At 34.2% G+C, this 18,634-nt stretch overlaps 1 protein-coding gene across 4 annotated transcripts in view; it reads right to left on the bottom strand.

Moving 5' to 3' along the window:
• The window catches only part of Efa6 (Exchange factor for Arf 6), a 194,513-nt gene that overhangs the window by 100,845 nt on the left and 75,034 nt on the right, over positions 1 to 18,634 (bottom strand). For 3 of the 4 annotated variants that reach the window (XM_065366757.1, XM_065366759.1, XM_065366758.1), the window contains exons 2-3: positions 9,646 to 9,712; positions 1,210 to 1,263 (exon numbers count right to left, since the gene is read on the bottom strand). In XM_065366757.1, the coding sequence (XP_065222829.1) occupies positions 1,210 to 1,263; positions 9,646 to 9,712 (121 nt within the window). Of the gene's footprint in view, positions 1 to 1,209; positions 1,264 to 8,430; positions 8,566 to 9,645; positions 9,713 to 18,634 lie in introns of those variants that run through there. The other variant, XM_065366760.1, reaches the window with a different exon arrangement.

Below are 18,634 nucleotides of genomic sequence, written 5' to 3'. Positions count from 1 at the left end.
GGTCATTTTTCAAGCACTTATGGCATTTTGAGGGGGGGGGGAGAGATCAAAACTTTATTCAAGTTTTCAGACAAATTTTTTGTTTCAAAATTTTCAAATTCGAATACTTTATGATTTTTATTTTTTTGAAAAAATTCAAAATGAAAAGAGAAAAGCAAATGAGCTCGAACAAGGCTATAAAAAGTTTATTATTTTGCTTCAAAATTGTAAAATTTAAATGATGATTTTTTTTTGGAAAATTTGAAATTGAAAAAAGAAAAGCAAACGGACCCGAGCGAAGCGAAAGCGAATTGCGAAAATTATAATTTTGAAGGGTATGAAAACGATGTTTTCTGAAATTTATTATTTTTGTTTCAAAATTTTTAAAATCCGAGAGTGATCATTGAAAAAAAAATACAAACTTGAAAAAGAAAAGCAAACAATCCTGAATGAAGTGAGGCCAAAAGCTTTCAAAAAAGCCTTATAGAAAAAAAAGTAGGACTTTTGGATAAAATTGTTGAAAAGTAGGACTTTAGTAGGACTAACAGGACCAGTAGGACCTGTTAGACACCTTGGGGGAAAATTGCGAATTATCAACAATTTTACAAAAAAGCGAGATATTTGTTGATTTTTTTTTCTTTTTTAACAAAAAACATGAATTTTTGGCAATCATTGGCAAAACATTAGTCAAAATAGCGATACTTGTGAAAAGCGAGACATTATTTTTGTTTTTTTCACAAAAAAGGACCGAGATTCGGAAACTATTTTTTTTTTTAAACACAACTTTGAAGTTATGTACTTTTGTTTACTTTACGTAGTAACTCGGTTAATAGTTACTTGAAAAGAGTAAAAAAAAGTTTACAAATCACTCTGATTTTTCGTATCTCCACTTTCCACTTTTCACCAATCAACGACGACAATAGGTGAAAATCTCGCTGTATTTCCTACGCCATATCATCACTCATTAACAGAGTAATATGACACTTCGTCACGTAGTAGTAAACCTACCAATCCGGCTAAAAACGTATATAGACAAATACATCTCGCATTTCTCAATCTCAGTGTAGGTTGGTAATCCTGCCAAACAAATTCATTCTCTCTAAACTCGAGAAGAATGAGAATGCTAAGTCGGCTAAAGCGAGAATTTCCTATTACACCTACATTGTTTTAAAATCCATCATCGCTGCCTATAATCTTATAAATGTACGTAAATGTGATCTTAAGTCTTACCTCTTTTTAACTTGAGCATCACCGAGTTTCCAGCTAATCGTAAACATTTGAGAACTGCAACACAAAAACATACATAAATGTTTACAAACTACACCAACCAATCAACGTACTTCGTTTATAAACAGCGAATATTATATCCGTGTAAGGAAATAATGCAAATCGGATAAGCATCGTTTTATACGTATGTACTGGTGCATTATACTAAATTCGTTTTACCAACAATCTCGAACTCCTACCTAGATTTTTTCCAGCACTTACAATCCTACGTATGTATTTTCTTTAGTTCAATATTTTGACTCGATTTTATAATAAGTACATATTTTCATCGATAAGCGACGTTTATGATCTTCAAGAAGGTACTTTGGGCAAACCATCAGTTCCATTATTAAATCAAATACACACCTACCACATTCAATTGGATGGGTGAGTGGACCGGGGGGGGGGGGATTCTACAAAAATTTCAAAATTGAACTTCGCTAGCGAAGAGATTCGAAAAAGAGGCAGACGGATTCTCGAAATATGCTTCCCAAATTCACGAGAAATTTCTTCGAACGAGAACCCAAGGACCGAAAAGATTCTCTTTCGAGAGATTACCCAAATGACATAAAATTGGGGTGCTTAGAACGTCACGAAGTTCCTTCCAGAAAAAAAGCCACTCAACTTTTGAGAACTTCATATTTCGTATCACTATAACTCACAAATCAGTATCAGTCACTTTTAATACCCTTTTTCCTCCAGAACCTCTCTCCCTCTTCCTGTATCAAATACTTCGAGAACTTTTCTCCCAACGAGGCAGAAAAGCTTACAGCTATTCGGCCGTATAAGGTTTAAATAATTAAACTTGTCTCTCAGTTCGGTTCTCGCATCTATCCATATTTTAATAAACTGTCGAGTGTAGACATAGACACATCTACAGAGTGATGCTGTTCGTAACTTACATTATAAGTTGGCAAATTCTCTCAGCAGTTCTCTTTTTCCCCTCTTTTTAGAAATTCGCAGGCCCCGGACATTTACTCGTGAAACGACTAGACACGAATGTACCTACATAAAATGGTGAACTTGAAATTATTATAACTCTCGTCTTTCGCGACCGTTTTCAAGTGTACTAATTCCGAGACGGCGCTATTGTATTACGTACGATTTATGAAATAATGCTTTTAGTCGACGCTTTGTTAAACCGTACAGAATAGACTTTTTGTACTTTTTATTCCGCGTTATGGTACTCTCAACCTTCCTTCATTTTTCACGACGCACTTGACGCAATCCTTGAACTCCTCGCTCATTCGCGATTTAACCGCACGATGCAAAATATGACGAAGAAAGGGGGCAAGGGGTAAGAATCAGATTGCATTACAAGCTTGCACAATGGAAAACAGAAAAAAAAATCAGAAACTTTTACGTTATTATGTTTATTTTTTTTTCAAACTGCAAGATAGGTCGATTTTTTCGTGAAAGTTCAACTTTGATCGAGCTTTTTAGATTTTCATCTTCGATTTCGAATATTCTGAGTATCTTTTTTTAAACTGCGTCAAAAAATTTGCTCCAAGTTCAACTATGTAGTCTGGAGACATGAACCTACAGTGTTTGGCTGTCCCCTCCCCTTCACTTCCTTCATTTTTCCAAACAAAATGAAGATAATTTTTTTTCCTTGAAACTTTAGAACCAAATTCAACGATTATTTTCTCGCATATTTTCTCCTCGAATTATCAAAATGAAAATTTGAAAAAAAAAATGCGAAAAACTGAAGAATTTGACTTCGATGGAAATTTCCATTAATTTCAAAAGAATCTCCGATACCTCTCATTTCTTCTTCTTCCCGACATCTTATAACGCTGATTGAAATTGAAATCTCCAAAACAGAAACACTCGCGCGAAGCTAAAAGAGCAGATGATGAAAAGGTCACATAAAAAAATAAACACCACCCACCTGTGCTCATTTTCTTACGCAGGCAGATTTTATTTTCAGCATCGTGAATTCCTGAACTCAAATTGGGGAATTTTTTAGCCTATCGTAGTGGAAAATCACTGCTTCCTGCAAATATGCCCTGTCAGTTTTCAAAACAGATATTTTTGTCGACGAATTTCAAGGTGAAAAAAACAAATGAATGATGAAGAAGGAAAAAAAAGGTTTCCTATAGAGAATAGGTCATATAGGGGTATCGCATATTAAGGAAAAAAATTTTCCCTAGCTGAATTTTCTCATAGCGGTGTTTTCTTTTTTCTTTTTTATTGAGTTTGGTATTTTCTTCGAAATAAATACGTCGATGAAGCGAATACCAACGTTCTGTCTTCGTCGCGAGTAAATAATCATTCCACACATACATATCGAGCATAATAATATTATTGTTGGCGAATATTTTCATTAGGCTGACTAGGTGTTATTTCCCTTTATCGTAATCAATTCAATTAGGTATTACAATGGGAAGAAAACTCATTTACACCCACGAAGTGAAGGCGTTTGTGGCAAAATAGATATGCATAAAATGGATAAAATTCATTAATTCCCTACAGTATACATATTATGTTTATCTGTAGATATGTAAGATCTGATTTCAATTCAATGAGATCCTCCCACATCAGGACGAGTTAATAAAAACAAAATGTTGAGACGTTTTTGACCAAATTTTGTGAAAACCTTCATTTTGCATTATAAAAGACACTCAGAAGTGATCTTAGCCCCGGAGATGTCTTCTCTGAAGAAAAAATTGGGAGAATATTTTGACGTACACAGTAGTGTCAATTTTTTGTCGATCATTAGACCTATCGTCAATTTCGAAAAATCGAAAAAAATAGTGTAGCCATAAATTTGCCAAATTTTTTCGAGTTTTTGATCAAAAAAATTTGTATCACTGTGCATCAAAATATTTTACTCTGTTTCAGGAATATCTCTTTCGGTATTTTGGCTCAGTTAGCACGCAATAGATATTTGGGAAGAGAATATTATTTTCGAAGCACGAATTTTCCCAAAAATAAGCGAATTCCTTAATTTTTAATTTCAACCCCTCAGAAGAACCCTCAAAGTGGTCTTAGATTTAGACAGCAATGGCTTAGATCAACGCAAAATGAACCTCATACTGTTTTTTTTTTTTTTTTTGTGGACCAAGACACTTTCTCAAGGAAAAAATTACGATTTTTTCTCGAAAATCCTGCCTTTTGAAGGCTCATACATCCCCCCCCCCAACCACTCCCCATTCAGAGGCACCACCGAGGCAATTATTGACATTCAACCAACGTAAGAACGAAAGTCTCCTTGGAATTTGGTCAAAATCTTCCGGCTTTTTTTTTTCGTGATCCACCCTAATGTAGGTATGTATATACCTATTTGTAGATTCATAATAGAGATACTTAATTGAAAAATTACCAATTACTGGCGGCGATGTGCTCACTACAAACAATACCCACAATAATAGGTACAAGAGTTTAATTAGGATATCCTCTGACAAGACGGCATATTATTTTATTAATACGTAAGTACGAAGATAATTAATAAAACTGACTTTAAGTGGTTCCGAAATACTTTCTGGGTCGTCTTTTAATTTTAACGGTTAGGAAAAAATGAATCAAAAATCCAGAACTCTCGATTATTTTGAATGGTGTACTTTTGATTAGGTATGCAGGAGAAAGATAACAGTTTGGCTGAAATTATTCTAAATCGGTAATAATCAAACTTTTCGAAACTCAAAATTAATCTTGTAAATAAAGCTCAACTTTTCAGTTTTCGTTTTCACAATAAATACCTACGTATTTGTAATTTGAAAAATTACAACGAAGACATTTTTTTACCACTTTTTCTTCCAACAAATTAGGGAATCTCGACATACCTAACAATAGAGATATCCCAATAGACTGATTTTTTGAAAATGATGGGGAAAAAATCAAAATACGTATTATTTAAAAATACACCACCAAATCAAATTTTAAGTGCTGAATTCAATTTTTTTGCTTTGACAAATTTTTAAAAATCCGAAAGCCCATAAAAAAATTACAAATTTGATCAATGAAATAATTTAAAGTACAGAGTAGTGTGGTCCTTAAATACATGGCAAAAAAAATCGCGATTTCTTCTGCTCCCAGCCCTCAAAGTGGTGACCTCTGAAAATAATTCCATATTTTTTATTTTTTCAATTTTTGAAAAAGTTGGGCTGCGGTGGACCTCTCAATTTTCAAAAATTTGAAAAAAAATCCAACTTCAAAGCAAATTTATCAAAATTCAAAAATTTCAAGTTGCAACACTTTTAAAGTCTGTTTTGAGTAAAATGAAGTCTCATGTAGATATTAACCCCATCTCTAGGAAACCAAGTTGATCCCCTAGAATAGCTGAAATTCGTATTTGATAAAGGCTGCGTGAAGACTTGTTAATCCTTTTTTTTTGCTGAGAAAAATGGACTTCTGGCTGAGAAATTAACAATTCTTTATTGAATTAAATTTTTGCTTTTTCCTCCCTTCACTCCTTTTGAGGAATGAAGAGAAATTTTCAGTAATGCTTCTTCAGGAGAGAGGAGGAGAATAAGACGTTTGGACTTTAAAGTTCATAAGTTGTTTTTTTTTGCTTGATTTTGGGAAGGCTTAATTTGGGGGCTGAGATCCACATCCACAATATTAAAGAACGCTTTATGTGTTCCTCGGATGGGATTGGACTCTTCAAATTCTTGATTAGGGCATAAAAATGGACCTATGTTTTACATATTAGTTATCTTATCTTAATTTTTCATGGAAATCTTGTTTTGTGATGAAAATTTCTCTGATTAAGCACGAGATCATACTTATAATATATTCCCAAAAATTTATTGGTGTCTAAAGTCACAAATTTTCGTGCCTATAGAGCAAAAATTGTGACATTTTAATGGCTTACAAAGTTTAAAATTTCTTGTCTAAATCACACCATTTTCATGGTTGCCAGAATCTTTTTACACCACTTCTTTTCCCTAATTTTGACATTTTATGCAAAAAAAAAAAAAAAAAAAAAAAGAGAAATTGAAAAGAAAAATAACAGCAGTTAGAGATGGATTACCGATTTGAAGACAAGGGAAGAAGTCTGCTCACCTCCCCCCCTCTCAATTTATTGGAATTCCGATCTTATCCAAAGTTATTTGGGAAATTCTGAAAAATTTTCCATTCAAATTATCAAGTGCAGAATTATATTTTTAAATTTTTTATGAATTTTTGTGGGTTGAAAATAGAGGAAAAAATCAAAATTTCACCAAATTGGCCTAAAAGCTAAAATTTGGAATCGATTGGAAACGATTTCGAACCAGTTTAAATAATTCTAGAGACTCTAGAAGATTTTTCAGGGTGTCTTAACGGTCATGATAGTCATGAAAAGTCATGAAAAAGTCATAAATTTTGCTTGAAACGCACTTTTACAATAAATTTCAGCTATCTTAGGGGGTCAGCTTGGTTTTCAATGGAGGGGACTAAAATCGTCATGAGAAGAAACTTTTTAGAAATAACAGAATAATATTCTACAGTGAATTTGTACTATTTTATAAAATTTTTGAAAATTAGAGGGGCCCACCGCAGCCCGAGTTTTTCAAAAATGGAAAAAAAAATATGGAATTATTTTCTCACCAGAGGTCGCCACTTTGAGGGTTGGGAAGGAGGAAAATCCCAACTTCAAAAATAAGGACCATCCTAGTACACAGCTAAAATTTGATGTCGACCAGCCAAATCGATCGATGGCAATTTCGAGCCGTTTTGGATCCTCCAGTCAGCGAATTTCAGGAATTTATAGTTTCGCAAAAATTACCACAAAGAGAGCCAAAATGAAATTCGGCACAAGTAAACTTGGATACACCAACTTTATGACCCACTCTAAGTCTCGATACAGGTGCTGAATTTAATTTTTTTAACCCCTTTTTCCATCAATTTTTCAAAATAAAAATTTCAAAAATTTACTGGACAAGGCTCCATAATTGCATGAGACCATCAGCAGTCGATTCAGGATGTCTCAAGAATCGATCATAAGTCAAATTTCAGCTTTCCTCCTCATATAGATACAATTTTGATTTTTTTTAATGAAAAAATGGGCATTTTAGTTTTCAAAAATTTATCAAAAATCGAAAAAATTAAATTCAGCGTTTAAAAAAATGTTATCTGGAGATGTATTTTTGAATTCTGTTAAAATTTTTCTTCGCCCAGTTCAATTTTTTTCGCTGAATACAAACCTCCTGGCAGTTTCTTTCCTCCTCTGTAAGGGGCACAGAGGTCACTACTTTTGGTCAGAATTTTCAAAAAAATCAAAAGTAAAGGGGCATATTCATATTATTGATGAATTCAAAGGTAAGTACTGATTTCAAATATCGAATTGATTTTCCGATTCGACCCCTCTGAACCTCCCCCCACCCCCCGGCAATGCCTTCAAACATGATCTGAAAAAATCTCGAAAAACTCAAAATGACGAGTGATCTGTCGTAATACAGATTTTTGAAGGCATAGAGTACGAAATATCAACTTATTTTTTCGATAAGACGTCTCAGTATTCCTCCAATCGTCAATTTTCATGAAAAATTCGAAAAATCGTTAAACAGGCTGACCTGACATGTCGACCATTTCATCAATTCGGAGTTGCTGATTTTGAATTTGTACATTTTTTGGGATCGATCTCTAAAACGTCCCGAAAAGTCACTCAAATTTTCAAAGCAAGGATCTGGAGATAAAAATTATTCAAATTTTCACAACACTTGGACGATTTTTCACCATATTCGCCATTTTTGGCTTCATTTCCACCAGTTTTCATCACGTTTTTGTACGATTTTCACGTATAATTTTTAAATAATTCGTATGCAATTTTAAATTCTGGATTTTGAATAATTTTCGCGATATTTCACGTAATTTTTACAATTAAATATTCAAACTCTTTCGCAACGTTTCGCACAATTTTATAGCCATCCAAAATGATTAAACGATTTCCAAAACATATTCCAGACTCGCATCTAATTTTTTTTCGAACTCTCTCAAACGAAAGGGAAAAAATCAAAACGAATAAATACGAGGAAAAAATACCAATATTTCTGAGCTCAAAGTGGGACGTGCCTCAAAAATTTTCCAACTCCGAAAATCTTCAATATCACGCACCGAACACCCAAATTCTACCTTCATCATAAAATAACGACATCTTTCGCATTTCAAAAACCTCCTCGCTTCAATTTTTTATCAACTTTTATTACATACCTACGTTAAAGTAATTCAAACCCTGAAAAAATTTTCCACCAAAGTTTTTACCCGTAAAATATTTCCATCTCCTGCTGCCGTTCGCTTGCACCGGAAAAACGCATAAAATTTCATCCAAAAGGACCCAAAGAGAAAAAATTTTCGCGAAGTTGGAAATTTTCCATCTATTTTAGAAATTTTAAAGCAAACACCACAGTAAAATACCGAAAGTAAATTTCACCGGCTGGTTTTCCTCGGATCATTAATTTTGTAAAGAAGAAACGCAGACGGATTATTTACACGAATATCGTAACTCATCGTAAAAAAAACACACCATTTCACGACCGCGAAGCTCACTATTTACAAATCGTTATAACGTTTCGAGATTTTCACTTATTTAATCAAAGTTATCTAAATGAGAAATTAAAAACGATACGAGGTTACATTATTAACGATAAAGGTAGGAGAAAATTCAACGTCAACCGGCAACGAAGGAGGGAGAATAAAAAACAAACATATCCGAGCACCAAATTGATTCGAAAGAGATGTTTTTCTCAAATATACCTTTTGTTAATTTGCAAAAATTAAAAAAAAAACGAAAATGAACAAACAATAAAAGATGAGAAATTTTTTAATGAAAACAAAATAAATGTATAACTTCTTATAGGTACACCAACCAAAAATAGAACAACTAATGAAAATTATGTATACTCTAGAATCTTTATTAAATTTTAATTGCAGTATTTCCAACAGTCAAAATTAATACATAACGCGAAGAAATTATTGTAATGAAATAACATTTCATTAAAATCAAATTCGTAAGTTTTAATATACGAGAAAATTAATTAATTTCAAAAATTTTTCATTTCGTTTTACACCCAGATCGTCGGAAAAAAATTCATATTTCGAAAACGACCGAGAAAAAAATCTCAATTACGAGAATAGAAAACACCATTCCAAATATTAAACGAACCGGTGAAAAAAAACTCGCGTAGGATGTGGGGGGAGAGGGAGGGGTGTTATACCGTCTCTTCATCCGAAATGGGACAACATCTTCTTTCAACACAACCACCTTCATCGTGCTAGCTCCCACTTCCCAGATTCTCACTGATTGGTGAATTATCTGACCGTCTCTCCACCTCACCCCTTCTTCATACTTCATATCATTCCAAACAATCAGCTCGCGATGAGGGGTTCTATCAAAATACACCCTTTTTTCAGGCCTTCATTGGCTCGAAGACTAAACAAAACGTTATAGAATAAATTGATAAAAAGGGCCGAACTTACCTTCTTTAATGGAATACTTGAGCACATCGATTTCATTTACCATCATAATAACATCGCCAGCTTCCACCTGCGACAAAAGAAGGAAAAAAACACAATCAATACACAAAATATACTAATACTTTTCACTTCGATAATTTTAATAAAGTATTTCAATTCGGTATTTTTCCGATCGTTTTTGCACCCTTTGTCGTCGTTCGTCGTTTGCCTAAAAATAGACGCGACGACCACGAGTTCGTATATACAAAAATAAACAACAGTGTCTTATGACGTCACATCTTGGCGCAATTTTAATTATATATGTACGATTGTACCTGCGAGGTTAGTTGGTCGTCTCACCTACGTCAAAAATACCTACTCAAGACTTACGGTTCTCAACCCCGAAACTTTCCAAACAACTTTTCGCAATAGAATAAAAATTAAAAAGTTTCGAAATTTCATCGTGTGTACTTACAACGTTTGACGTTTTCTTTTACTCTTTTTTCCGAAAGCACTTTGCCGAGTAATAGGATTCAATTCGAGAAAAGCATACGATACGTTTAATACAAAAGCACACAGGGTGAAATGAGGCAAGAGAAGAGATGGCGAAATTGTCGATCGCATCATTAAGCTCAAAAAACACGTCGAATTTACCTAAAAACACATCGATTCGTCGACAACGAGCGACGCTGCTATGACACCTTCGTCACTTCGCTTGTCGTCGATTCCAACTCTTCCTTCCATTCCTGCCTGCCTGGGTTCTGCCAGGACTCCTTTCTCTCATCTAAAAATGTCGCACTGTGTATATAATCGTATTTCTGCGAGCGTTTATAGTACAGGGTGTTCCAGAATAACCTTTCACATTTTGGTGAGCACTGATCTGCGTTCAAATGGTGTTAGGGGAATGGTAAAAGCGGTTCCAGGTAGCCAACACATGCCGAATTATGTTTCAGTATTAATTTTTTACCATGGAGAAGTGGACGGCTGTGCAGCGCGCTTTTATTGTAAAGGCCTTTTTCAAAAATAATGACTCTTACATTAGTGCAATTCGTGCCTTCCGCAAACATTTTAAACTTACCAGTAAAAGTGAAGTGCCATCGAGGCCAACAGTGAAATTATGGGTAAAAAACTTCGAGAAAACCGCTCATGCTTGTAAAAATAAGCCTACAGGTCGGAAAAGATCAGTAAGAACGCCAGAAACAACGGACCGAGTAAGGCATTCAGTACAGACTACCCCTACCACTTCAATACGTAAACGAGCGTTAAATTTAAAAATCAAACCAACTTCTCTGCAACGAATTTTATCTGAAGACCTCAGTTTCCATCCATATAAGATTTTAATCATTCAAAAGTTACAAAAAACTGATTTTGTGAGAAGAAAATCATTTGCCGAGGATATGCTTACAAGAATTGATACTGGTGAGATTCCATTGAACTCGTTACTCTTTACTGATGAAGCTCATTTTTATCTAAACGGTGATGTGAATAAACAAAATATGCGCTACTGGTCGACAGAGAATCCGATGATAATACACGAGAAACCTCTACACTCCGCTAAGTTGACTGTTTGGATGGGCGTGGCTAAATTCGGTATAGTGGGACCGTATGTGTTTGATGAAACGGTGAACGGTGAGAGGTATCGCAAAATGTTAAACGAGTTTCTCATTCCTGAATTGAAACGCAGACACAAGTATAGAGTTACTTGGTTCCAACAGGATGGCGCTACCTGTCATTCCGCAACGGACACGATTTCTTTATTGCGTGAGCATTTTGGTCATCGAATAATTTCGCTGAACACAGAAATTTCATGGCCACCTCGATCCCCTGATTTTTCAGCATGTGATTTTTTTTTATGGGGTTACCTCAAGTCAAAAGTATATCAAGATGATCCTAGGACTCTGAAACAGCTCCTAGATAATATTATTCGTGAATCAAGACTGATTAGAAGAGAAATGCTCAACAAAGTGTTCAATAATTTTAAAAAACGTTTGGTCGATTGTGTCAAAAATGATGGAAAACATCTTGGTGGAATAATTTTTAAAACTTAATTTATAATGAAAACTCAAATATATGGTCTAAAAACGGCACATTTCTACTTCATTTTGGTTATAAAAAAATTTCCGTAACCATTTTTCTCTCAGAGCTACTAATAAAACAAAAGTGAAAGGTTATTCTGGAACACCCTGTAGTACGATATAATGTATATCAGTTTAATTCGTTTGTGGAGTCGAGCTAACGCAGCATTTTATAATGTGCCAGTTACCTCGCTTTTAATCTATGTCAATTAAACCGCGAAACACTCGTCAAATAATATATAAATTAACGTACCCTGAGCGTAGCGATTCGTACTATGAAAAGAAACAAATAAGGGAGGGGATATAATTTCATTCTACTTTTTATCATCAGCCATTCTGGATCAATTATTTCGATACAAAATGAAATTTCAACTCACTGAATTGCAGATATGAACGGAAAGAGAGAAGTAAAAAGAGTGTAAGTAATGGGGGCAGTTTTTTGTTTGTTTTTTTTTTTTTTTGGAAAATGCAAACTCAAATGTCATTTTTGTCATTTAAACCATGTTTAAGAGCATACTACAGAGAAGATATCAGAGGGGCTAAGTCGAAAAAATGATCTCAAATTCGAACTCAGCTCCTTCAGATTAGACAGTATCATTTTTTTTTTAATTTCAATAAAAATCAAGACCTTCTGTGCCCATTAAGGATGCTAAGTCTCCATTTCGAAAATGAGATGGTTTGTTGAGAAATGAGTAGAAAAGAATCCTCATCGTAATTTTTTCAAATTTTTGAGCTATGATTTCTTAACCTTGTTTGATGACTTTTGAATGAAGAAATTTCCATGTTTTTTTTTTCAAATTCAACTCGAAAGGGTAATTTTTATCGATTGTTTTAGCCTAATCACGAAAAAAATGAAGAAAAAATTCACTCACGTCAGAATTTTCCTTCATTTCAGATTTCATGACGTTATTATCACTAAAATTCCATCAATTTTTGGTGAACATTCAAGCGATTTCTATGATAAATTTACAGTTTTAATTGTTTTTATAATACTCCATATAACTTTTTCACGATTTGTATTTTGATAATATTCAAACAATCAATTTTCCATAATTTTCCAAAAAAAAATTCATAATCAAACAGTTTTTGGTCTACTTTCACAACGTTTCATCAACTGTCAGTTAATTCAAACTATTTCCATGGCATTTCAACAAATTTTCACGCACTTTCTGCTAAATTTCGCTCAATTACCCTGTTTTTTATCCATTAATGACTAGGGAGCTCTGCTCCCTGGGCTGCTCTGCAACCCCAACCCTCTGCTCGTGCCCTCGCTTCGCTCGGGCTGCTCGCCTTTGCCCCCCCTCTCCTCAAAAATATTAAAAATAGTTTCCCTGAAAATTCAAAATCGTTAAAGAACTTCCAACGATTTCCCCAAGTGAAAAATCCCTTCGTCTGAGTAGAAATCCCTGAATCTGAAAACCCTGGCATGGCACCCTGACGCTCTAGCCAACCCCAGAATGGAGAACGTTGAACCTACACATTCATTTGAAGCGCTCCAAAAATAGTGTAGGTATTTCTAATTTTGTTGACTTTTAATTTCAAATTCATTCTTATTTAAATACGAGGACAATCAACGCTGATTTTTCGTGATTTCAATTATTTTTTTGTTATTTCAACATTTTCTAAACCATTTTTTTATTCATTTTTGGCATACTTCATAGTTCATAGAAATTGTATCAATATCAATTTTGTTTCCAGAGCTTTATGTTTCTATTTTTCCATTTTGTTTTGAAAATTTCATGTTTTTGTTGTCCAGAATTTCAAGTTTTTGTTTGTAAAATTTTCATTTTTACAGGGTGTCCACTCATTTCTGGAAATGATTTTCCCTGACTTTTCCAGGTTTTCCAGACCAATTTTTCCATTTTTCCAGACCATTTTTATCAATTTTCTAGGCTCACTCCATACTTTAATTAAAGAAGTTTTTTTTGGGGGGGGGGGGGGTAATTTTTTTCATAAGCTTCTCTTCGAACTAAATACTTCTTCGGATATAAAAAAACAGCTCAACTTTGATTATTAACTTTTCTAATTAAAAATAAATAAAACATGCATCAAGTTTGGCCAATTGATAAAATACATAATTATTAGGGCTAGGATTTTTATGATAATGCTTTTTTTTTGTAGCAGCACCCTATACGGCATAAATATATTTTCTTTGCGTTTCATTCCATTCTGAGGCGAATGGTGAAAGTTGATAGTGCTTTTTTTTGCTTTTTTTGGGTGTAAATGCTTTAAAATGCTTATTTTGGGCCAAAAAGGCGGAAATTTCGCTTTTTTGGGGCTTTTTTTCGTCGTTAGCGCTTTTTTTGGTAAAAAATTGGTAAAATTGAAGAAATCAGTTCCAAAAATACAAAAATTTACCAACTTTTTGCACATTTTAAAAAAAAATAAATAATTGTTGAAAAAAGATCAATTCAAAAAAACAAGAGAGGAAAAACTGAAAAATAACAGATTCTGTTTTTATTTTTCAATTTTTATTTTACTATTATTTTTTTTCAATTTTTAGTTTCAGTTTTTTACTTTTTTTTCATTTTCTTCTTTTCGTTCATTTTGGTTCAAGTTGTACATATATTTAAAGGAGGTATCCTGCTGGGTTTGAAAAACCCTTCATTTTGATATGTATCATGGTAGGATTTGATAGCGCTTTTTTTTTGCTTTTTTCTTACATTTTTAATGCTTTTTTATAGCGCTTAAAACGTGTTTGATAGCGCTTAAAAATCCTAGCCCTAATAATTATGTATTCACATACCTTATGAAAATTTTTCTTTTTTTTTGATTTTTGAAGGCCTCAAAATGTGAAATTTGTTCATATCAAAATGAGAGACAAATTGGCCCGAGCGAAGCGAGGGCGAGAACTTACGAAAATTTTGATTTCAAGATGCCTGAAAACGAGTTTTTTTTGAATGCGAAGAGTGTTTATTTTTTTGTGTTTTAAATTTTAATATTGAAATGGATGTTTTTTTGAAGGAAGTTTACTCTTGAAAAAGAAAAGAGAACAGGCTCGAGCGAAGCGAGGGCGGAAGCTTCTGAGAATTTGAGTTTCGAGAGACATAAAAACGAGGTTTTTTTATGTGAGGACGAGAAGCTTTCTTTTGGCTTTTAAAATTTTAGAATATTTGAATTGTACCTATTTTTTTTTTTTTTGAAGGAAGTTGATTTTGAAAAAGAAAACAGAACAGACCCAAGCGAGGGCGAAAGCGCTTGTAAATTTGTATGTATTTTAAGATGCTTAAAAACGATGTTTTCTTCGTGAGTTCATTTTTTGGCATAAAAACTTGATTTTTATAATCTAGAAATTTTCATATTGCCCTTGAAAAAGAAAAGGAAACAAGCCCGAGCGAAGCGAGGGCAAAAGCTTTTGAAAATTTGCGTTTCGAGAAGTAAAAAACAAGTGTTTTTCTCTCATCACAGGTACTTATTCAAAATTTTCAATTGATCGTTTTTTCAAAATTCCAGAGATTTTGCGTGAAAATTACGAAATTCCCTGACTTTTCCCTGACTTTTCCAGACCGACCAAATTCCCTGACTTTTCCAGGTTTTCCAGGTTTTCCAGACCTGTGGACACCCTGTTGTAGTAAAATGAAGTAAATTAAGAACTCAGCGTCGACATTTATAGCGGATAGTGTAACAGCGACGAAGGCAGCAGCATTTCCTGGATGCCTTTATCGAGCAAAAGGGTTGTTTGTACGCGCGTAGTACGTAATTCGAAGGTATATTATCGTTATACCACGTTCGTCGACATTTGCCTTGCTTCGAGTGAAACGACGACGCGAATATCGAAACAAACAACAAATTCATTCGTTGAAAATATACAATAGATGAAGGGGAAGGAGGTAACTCACTCCTCCAGTTGGTCTACATTATCGAAAACAAATTGAAAAATTTCTTCGAGAAATTCTACGCTCTGTTCGTCCTTATATTCGCGATTGAAGATATTTTCGAAATGGTTCAAGTTTGAGATGATCGAGCGGTATTCGTGGTGTCTTTGATGATTTCGAAGGTTGGTAGCGATTTGTATTTCGAAAATTCGTGCTTCTGAGAGAAATATTCTAATAGCTGATTCCGGACTTTTGACCTTCTGTATATAGTTGAAGCGTTGAAATTTTGTAAGGGTATGGTTGTGTCCTTCCCTGATTCATTCTGCCTGTCTTATCTCAGGGTCTCGTCTCATTTCGTTTCGTTTTTCGATGATTATAATATACTAGGGGGCTCCGCCCCCTGGCCGCTTCGCGGCCTCGCCCCCGTACTCGTTCCGAGGGCGAACTCGCTCTTGGGGACTGCGCCCCCAAACCCCCCTTCCCTCTCCCTTTTCTCTCACAGAACTCGTTTTTTCAAGGTTGACCCCAAGTCCCTTTCCTTACAACTTACTAAGCAAAATGAATAATTAGAAAGAGAAATACTCGGCTGAGAATTATAAGTTGGATTTTTTGTTTACTATTTGATGATAAATAAAATGCCTAGCAAATTGGAAATATTCGGCTAAGAAATGAAAGCTCAAAGTTAAAATTGTTCAAAATAATTTGATTTTGATTTTTAATTTTTCATACTTGAACTAAAATATTTTGATTTCAAAATATTTTATAACATATCTACGCATTGTAAGGAAGATTTTGAAAAAAAAAATGAGCAAAATCGGTTCAGTTTTCATAAATTTAGAGGAGGGGGCCCAAGAATTGGTTTTTGGGGCATATCTCGCCCCCTATGGTACCAAATCGGTTCAAATTTTGGAATTCGGTTTAAAACGCAATTTGGAAGAAAGTGTATTTCCAAATTTTTTTTATGTTGATTTTAGCCCCCTTTCTCCGAAATTTGAGGCCCTTAAAATCAAAATTGGGCCTTCGCTATAGTTTTCGCATCAAGTACTCGTCGAGGACTTTCTTTTTAAAAAAAAATCAGCTTCCTAGGTGCAATGGGGGCTGAATGAGAGCCTGGTGAACTTTTTTTGCTTGTAGCTTTATACTATAGATGTATTATAAAAAATATTTCAAAAGCGAAATACCTAATTTCGAACCGTGAAAAAAGTGTATCGGATACTAGGATGCTCGTTGCTTTTTTATACGATATAGTATGTTTGGAATTTTGTTTTTTTGTTTCCGTCGTTTTTTCGACTAAATTTTTCACTTTGTACAATGTATAGTAAGGTATAAACGTATATGGAAGAAGAAATATCTGCACTATTCTCGTGTCGTATACGTAGACTTACCAGTATATTATATACTATGTGCTATAAATCAGCCGAGCGAAAATCGTCGTTATTTTTTCTCTTTTCTCGCTCGCGCCCTTCGACCTTGAACTTCTATTAGACTTCCATCATATCCTTTCTGTGCTATACGAACGAGTACGTTTACGCGTCTCTGTTGCCACCCAACTCGCTCTTCTTTTCCTTTTCCCACATTGTTTTGAAAGTAACGAAAATTGCTCCTGGCGCAGTATCCTTTTTTTCAAAGAACGCATCGTGAGACGCGTTAAAGTATACCGACGACGAGTGAAAAATTTCGCATATTTTAGTATTTTAGTACAAGTTCCATATTACGAAGTATGATGCGCGATATTGTAGACTCGTTTGAGAATACTTGCAAAAAAAAAAAAAAAGAAGAAAAAAACACGTGTTAGAAGTGCAGGCAGGTAGAGGGATATACTGGGAGTTGTGTAAAGGTTGCATATCTAATTAGATTTATAGCTTCGAGCTAATTGGTATGTACGTTCGCTGCATTAATATATGCATGGGGATGCCTCGTGCAAATTACATAACTTTTTTCTCTTTGTTGTGAACTACAGTTTTGCTTGCTTGTTTGTTTGGCTTATTTTTTGAACATTTTTCGCGCGCAAGTTGAATTTTTCGACGGTGTCAATTTTTTTCAAAATGTAAGAAAATATGAGTACCTCAGAGTCAAACCCAGAATTCTCCAAATTTTTCAAAAATGAGGTTATGATCGTTTTGGGTACAGTTAGTAGGTACACATCGATTGTCATTCTCCGTTTTTACCTATCTGACACAAAGACGCAGTCAGCGAGGTCCAAAGTACCAGGTACTAGTCCAACTCCGAGAAATGTACAAAATTTTCAAAAATGAGATTCTGGTCGTTTTGGGTACAGTTAGTAGGTCTAGGTACGCATCAATTGCCATTCTACATTTTACCCCATTCGATACCATGATGATTAGGGGGTCCAAAGTACTGGGTTCGAGTCAAACTTTGAAAAAAAATACTTCAAAAATGATCATTTTTTTCATTCCAGTCGGCTGTAAACAATCTTAAGATACTTTCAACAGACTTGAATCCAGAACTATCGTTCATTTTATCATGCATTTTGGTGTATTTTCGACATTTTTTTACGGACTTTGAGTCCAAACCAGAATTCTCCAAAATGGTATCGTGAATTACGGCTATGGAAAGACTTGAAATTTTTTTTTTTTTTGTCAATTCGATTGTTACACGAAGCACCAGGCAGAGGGGAATCGAAAGAAGTCTCAAAATACACCAAAAGTGAAAATTTCAGACGCTGAAATTCATTTTTCGATTTTTGGCGAATTTTTAAAATTTCAAATTTGACTCATTTCTTGTAAACAAAAATCAAAATTTGATTCAATTGACATGAAAAGCTGAAATTCGGTTTGTGCCCTATTTTCAAACACCCAAATCTATTGGTGATGGTTTCGAACCGTTCTGGGACTTCGAGTGGGTTTTTGGATTCTCCAGTTTTCGAAAAAAAAAACTCCAAACAAAGTGAAAATGAAATTCATCTCCTACGCGTATAAACTCGGATTTACCATCTTCGCAATCCTTTTGATCGATTAAAACACATATTTTCATAATTTTAACTTTTTTCAGCAATTAGGTATCATTTTCGACAAAAAAAAAAAAAAAAAAAAAAAAAAAAAAAAAAAAAAAGGAAAAACTTCACCATGTGAACATCTATCGAGTCGATTGCTGACGGATTCG

This window comes from Planococcus citri, chromosome 5, assembly GCF_950023065.1.
Source record: "Planococcus citri chromosome 5, ihPlaCitr1.1, whole genome shotgun sequence".
NCBI lineage: Eukaryota > Metazoa > Arthropoda > Insecta > Hemiptera > Pseudococcidae > Planococcus > Planococcus citri.
This window is presented reverse-complemented; position numbering and strand designations above follow the sequence as displayed.